Genomic DNA, 6,000 nt, shown 5'->3' on the forward strand with positions numbered 1-6,000 from the left:
TCCAGTATTCTTGCCTCGGAAATCCCATGAATAAAAGAGCCTGTAGAGCTACAGTGCATGGGGTCACAGAGAGTCGAACGTGACTGGGCATGCATGCCTTGCTAGCCAGCTGCAGGAGACCTTGAGTCACTGCAATACTTAGCTCCATTTTCTGGCCCCTTACACAGTTGCTCAGTTTCCCAAACAAGTGGCAGTTTTATTAGAGTGGTTATTTTTAACCAGCCTCTAAACATATCCAGGGTTACATATATGTATAGTACTTTGTTTCAGCTCAATAGTTGTAAAGCAGTGGCAACCACCTTGGAGAAAGGTGATAATGTTTAAGTTCTAGAAGTTACTGCTGTTGATTTTCTTTGTAAACCAATCCTATTTTTTTATATATCCTGGTGGCTTAGCAGTAAAAGAATCTGCCTGTCAATGCAGGAGACGTGGGTTCAATCCCTGGGTCTGGAAGATCCCCTGGAGAAGGAAATGGCAACCCACTCCAGTATTCTTGCCTGGAGAATCCTATGGACATGGCGGGTCACAGTCCACGAGATCACAGAGTCAGACATGACTGAGTAACTGAGCATGCATGCATGCATCTTGATTAAATATTATATATAATAGCTATTATTAATAATAGTATATTATTAATAAATAGTATATTAATTAGTATTAATTAATACTATATCATTGCTGCTGCTACTGCTAAGTCGCTTCAGTCGTGTCCGACTCCGTGTGACCCCATAGACGGCAGCCCACCAGGCTCCCCGTCCCTTGGGTTCTCCAGGCAAGAACACTGGAGTGGGTTGCCATTTCCTTCTCCAATGCATGGAAGTAAAAAGTGAAAGGGAAGCTGCTCAGTTGCATCCAACTCCTAGCGACCCCATGGACTGCAGCCTACTAGGCTCCTCCATCCATGGGATTTTCCAGGCAAGAGTAATGGAGTGGGTTGCCATTGCCTTCTCCAAGTACATCATTAATAGTATATCAATAATCATTACACTGATGATGTGTTATTTTCACATAAAAATATAATAATAATAAACATTGTAATGATTATTTGATAGTGTATATGACTGAATTGTCCTGCACTTGAAGGAGCTGCAAGAAGAAAGGAACTGCAGCTCTTGTGTTCTCTCCTTTTCTTTCACAGTTCCCTGAGATGAACGAGGTGAGCCAAGAGGATGAACGCAAGGGCAGTGCCTTGATCCCCTTTGTCATCCAGAACCTGGGCCTCTTGACTGGTTTTGGCATCATGCTAGTCCTCACCATGTACTCGGGACATATCCAGATCGGATAGGGCCCCGCCAGGAGCCGGCAGGGTTGGCAGTCCAGCCCTGGGCTGCCCGACCCCTGGCCCAAGGACACCTCATCCAGGAAGCGGTTCGGAAGAGGCAGTTCTATTAAAAACTGTGACACAGACTCTATTCCTACATTCAACTGTCAGCTGGTTTTAAAAATGCTCTATCCAAGGAATAAGCTGCCCTGGTAACCAGCCTCTCGGTAGTGCCTCTGTCCCTTTCCTCTTCTCAACGCAGCTCAAAAGACAAGCCTAACTTTCCCCTCTGGTTACCTTGGCCACTTTCTCTCCCAACCAGCACTGAGACATTCTGAATCCTTGGCCAGGTGGCACAGAAAGAGAGCCAGGGCTCACAGCTTGGTGAGAAATACTAGGAGGTGAATCTACAATTTGGGGCTCTTAAAATCTCAGTGTGTTTCCTGGGCCTCAAGGTGACCCATTTTTAAGTGAATTTGCCTGTTTTTTTTACAGCAGAAGTACAAAGGACAGAAACCCTCTAATATTTTCAAAGTCTGTTCAGTCGCCTGTTCTGTCAAAGAGAAGTCAAAGCTGGAAACAGATGAGCAGGGCTGGAGGAGAGGCAAGGGTCATTGTGTGTGGACGAGGGGAGGGTGTCTTGTCAGGATGGTCACTTATTCCCACTGGGACCCTGGGCCAAAATTGGTTCTGCACCTGGTGTTTGGTGGTTGTCCAGGTGAACAGCAAGTAGTTTGTGTTGCCTGAACTTCCCCTCCTTTCAGATGAACACTGGAGGACACGGGAGGCAGAGAAGAGAGACCTCTGAGAAATCCAATGGTTTTGCTGCAATTCCCACCCCTCAGCCCCCACCCCCATCCCCTGAGAGACACTTCCACCGCCTCCCTGGCAGCACACTCTAAGCACAGTGACAACACCCGTGTTGGAGGGGAGACCGCACAAATTCACCTCCCTGGACAACAACTCGTGCTGCCAAGTGACAAACTGACTTTCAGAACTGGAGTGCCGCTTGGGGTCTTCTTGACAAGGGTAATCGGAGGTGCAGTCAGTGCAGGCAGCATTTAGGACTTACTAATGCCACAAGTAACAGTACACATGATAGAACTCTGAGCTGGGAGGGGCGCATCCTTGGTGTTCACAGAATAGGGGACCCAGGAGCTCCCGGCAACCAGCTGGGTCCCCCTTCCGCCCTCACCCCACACCAGAAAGGGCGAATCCTGTATGGAACTGAACATGAATTATGCTAATAACTCTTCAGAAAATGAATTGATAGATTCATGTGTGTGTATGTGTGTGGGAGACCGTAGGTCCCCTGCTTGCCCTGTGGAGCCCTCTCCGCAGAGCTCCGGCTGTGAGGGGAGCTCGTCTCCAGGTTCACTAGGTGAATTGCTGTATTATTATCATATTGATAACGTGAGATTCCTCAGCCACTCTGGGGAGCCGACCTCTCCAGAAGCCTTCCTCAGTGGTGCCCGTGGTCGCAGCCCAGGGGCTGTGCTTGCAGACGACCTGTGCGCGTGGCTGACCAGCACTGGTCCGTCGCCACCATCCGAGCACATTTCCGTTCTGACAGGAAAATTTTTCCACTCTACAGTAATTGAAAGCATCGACTCTGGGTTTTTTTCTTTTTTTTTTCCTTTGGGAAACATCCCTCAAACCGGGACTGTTCTTGAACATGAGCAGGAAAACCGCTGGTGATGCTTTACAAATTTTTCTCATCTTGCCTGTTGACTTGGATAGATTTGAGAATGGGCGGAAGGAGGAGGAAAACTCAGTTCTCAAGATTCTAGATGAACTGTCAGGACAGACTTCCTGGTAGGATTACGGTCCAGTTTTTACCAAAGAACCAATTTGAATGTTGGAATCTAACTTTTTATACCGTCGTTATTATTGTCACTGTTAACTGTTTTGAAATGAATCTTTGTCTCTTCTGTTTCATTTTTCTCAGATTGCTTTCAGGAGCTAGCAGGAAATAACACTCAAATCTTAGGACCTTAGACGATTTTGCTTCCCTTAATTTACATTGATGTATTAACTTGATAATTTTAGCATTCCCTGTAGATCTGTCCTTCCTTACAGACACTGGTATCTGTGGAGTAGAATCCTAAGTGTTAGTGGGTTTCTAGTTTTAGGAGAAGAGCCCAAAAATGTAACCTTGAGCAAATTAAAAAAATAAAACGTGAGCGGTAGGGTGTTTTCCCTTCTCGTGCACATCCATATTAAGAACTGACTTTCCTTTCACAGACACCTGCTTCAAAGGGGAGTTTTTTTCAAACTGTAATTGGTCCAGAGGCCAGTCCCAATTGGAGCTTAGGAAGGGTAGAGACACTGAAATTGTGCAACGGATTACCTGTTGCTATTGGCAACAGATTTGCCTCATGAATCGAAAATGTGGCAGTTTCTTTCTGGTGTTGGGTTTGCTGTTTCAAGCATTTGTACACATTAGTAGTCTGAGGAGTAGCAAGTTCTGAGGACTTATTTCACGGCTGGCATTAGCATCTTCAGCCTCTCTCCCTTTCTCTAAGGATAACCAGGAAAGTATGTGTAACGCGCAGGAGCCGTGACTCCAGAGGAGGGGTTCTGCTGCTTCTCACCCTCCCCCTGGCTTGCAGGTCTTCTGTCCTTGCCTCCAAGGGTTTTCGTGTCTAGTGTCAACTTAGGTCTCCCTTTCACTGGTCCTTCACCTTGGGTTTTAAAAAGAAAGCTTCTCTTTTATGGTATCCTAAGACTTGTTTTTAGTAAATCCTCTTCCACATGGTAATATGGATATAGCAATATGTTGGAAATCTGCTTAAAAAGAAACAAAAGGTTGTCTGATTTTTGCAAAAGAGAGAGGTTAGTTTTTATTGTTCATATTTTATTTTACAGTTCTGTAATTCCATCACAGTATTTTTTTAAATGACTCAGGTGTTATGAAGATAAATTAGAAAATAAAATAAACTTAAGTTATGTGGACTGTAAATGTTTTTATTTGTAAGATTCTATAAATAAAGCTATATTCTGTAACTGTTGAATCCTGTGTCATCTTTTGCAGTAAGGTAGGTGTAACGAAAACTGTTGAACACAAGGTGGCGATGATGTCTCACTAACATAAAGCTTCCTTTTACTGGTCCACCTTATATTTGGAGAGGGGTTTTAGTTGCTAAAGATTCTGCCTGCAATGCAGGAGACCCCGGTTTGATTCCTGGGTCAGGAAGATCCGCTGGCAAAGGGATAGGCTACCCACTCCAGTATTCTTGGACTTCCCTTGTGGCTCAGCTGGTAAAGAATCCGCCTGCAATGCTGGAGACCTAGGTTCGATCCCTGGGTTGGGAAGATCCCCTGGAGAAGGGAAAGGCTACCCACTCCAGTATTCTGGCCTGGAGAATTCCATGGACTGTAAAGTCCATGGGTTTGCAAAGAGTCAGACATAAGTGAGCGACTTTCACTTGCACTTTAGAAGGAACCTCAGATAGTGTAACATGCTCACTTTAAAATTATTAACTTATCTTTCAGTGGAGCCCATGACTTTATCAGTGATGGACGGTGTCTCCTAAAAAGAACTTTCTGTCATACTGTTTCACTCGTACAAATCCATGATTTAAAACTTGGAGAATATTTGTCGTTCAGTCACTCAGTTGTGTCCGACTCTTTGCGACTCCATGGACTGCAGCATTCCAGGGTTTCCTGTCCTTCACTATCTCCTGGAGCTTGCTCAAACTCATGTCCATTGAGTCAGTCATGCCATCCTACCATCTCATCTTCTATCATCCCCTTCTCCTACCTTCTGTCTTTCCCAACATCAGGGTCTTTTCTAATGACTCAGTTCTTCAAATCAGGTGGCCAAAGTATTAGAGTTTCAGCTTCAGCATCAGTCCTTCAAATGAAGATTCAGGGTTGATTTCCTTTGGGATTGACTGGTTTGATCTCCTTCAAGTTCAAGGGACTCTCAAGAGTCTTCTCTAACACCACAGTTCAAAAGCATCAATTCTTCAGCGCTCAGCTCTCTTTATAGTCCAACTCTCACATCCATATGTGACTACTGGAAAAACCATAGCTTTGACTATATGGACCTTTGCCGACAAAGTAATGTTTCTGCTTTTTAATATGCTGTCTATGTTTGTCATAGCTTTTCTTCCAAGGAGCAAGTGTTTTTTAATTTCAAAGGCTGCAGTCACCATCTGGAGTGATTTTGGAGTCCAAGAAAATAAAGTCTGTCACTGTTTCCATTGTTTCCTCATCTATTTGCCATGAAGTGATGGGGCTGGATGCCATGATCTTAGTTTTTTGAATGTTGAGTTTTAAGCCAGCTTTTTCATTCTCTTTCACCTTCATCAAGAGGCTTTTTAGTTCCTCTTTGCTTTCTGCCATAAGGGTGGTGGTGTCTGCGTATCTGAGGTTATTGATATTTCTCCCGGCAATCTTGCAACTTGTGTTTCATCCAGCCCAGCATTTCGCATGATGTACTCTGCATATAAGTTAAATAAGCAGGGTGACAATATAGAGTCTTGACATACCCCTTTCCCAATTTGGAACCAGACCTTCATTCCATGTCCATTCTAACTGTTGCTTCTTAATCTGCATACAGGTTTCGCAGGAGGCAGGTAAGGTGGTCTGGTATTTCCATCTCTAAGAATTTTCCAGTTTGTGGTGATCCACTCAAAGGCTTTAGTGTAGTCAATGAAGCAGAAGAATATACTTGGTTCATTCAAACCATGTCTCCTGAATGTCTCACAGGGAAAAGTTCTGTCAGGAGATTT

General features: G+C 44.5%; 1 protein-coding gene across 5 annotated transcripts in view; it reads left to right on the forward strand.

Annotated features, from left to right (window-relative positions):
- The window catches only part of SLC39A14 (solute carrier family 39 member 14), a 51,456-nt gene extending 47,189 nt beyond the window's left edge, over positions 1-4,267 (forward strand). For all 5 annotated transcript variants that reach the window (XM_086416188.1, XM_086416191.1, XM_086416190.1 and 2 more), the window contains exon 9: positions 1,139-4,267. In XM_086416188.1, coding sequence (XP_086272314.1) covers positions 1,139-1,285 — 147 coding nt within the window. In that variant the 3' untranslated portion in view covers positions 1,286-4,267. The remainder of the gene's footprint in view (positions 1-1,138) is intronic.
- The last annotated feature ends 1,733 nt before the right edge of the window (positions 4,268-6,000 follow it).

The sequence above is a fragment of the Bos grunniens genome, chromosome 8 (assembly GCF_055505025.1).
Source record: "Bos grunniens cultivar Pamir isolate PY7600 chromosome 8, Bosgru_T2T1.0, whole genome shotgun sequence".
NCBI classification, from domain to species: Eukaryota; Metazoa; Chordata; class Mammalia; order Artiodactyla; family Bovidae; genus Bos; species Bos grunniens.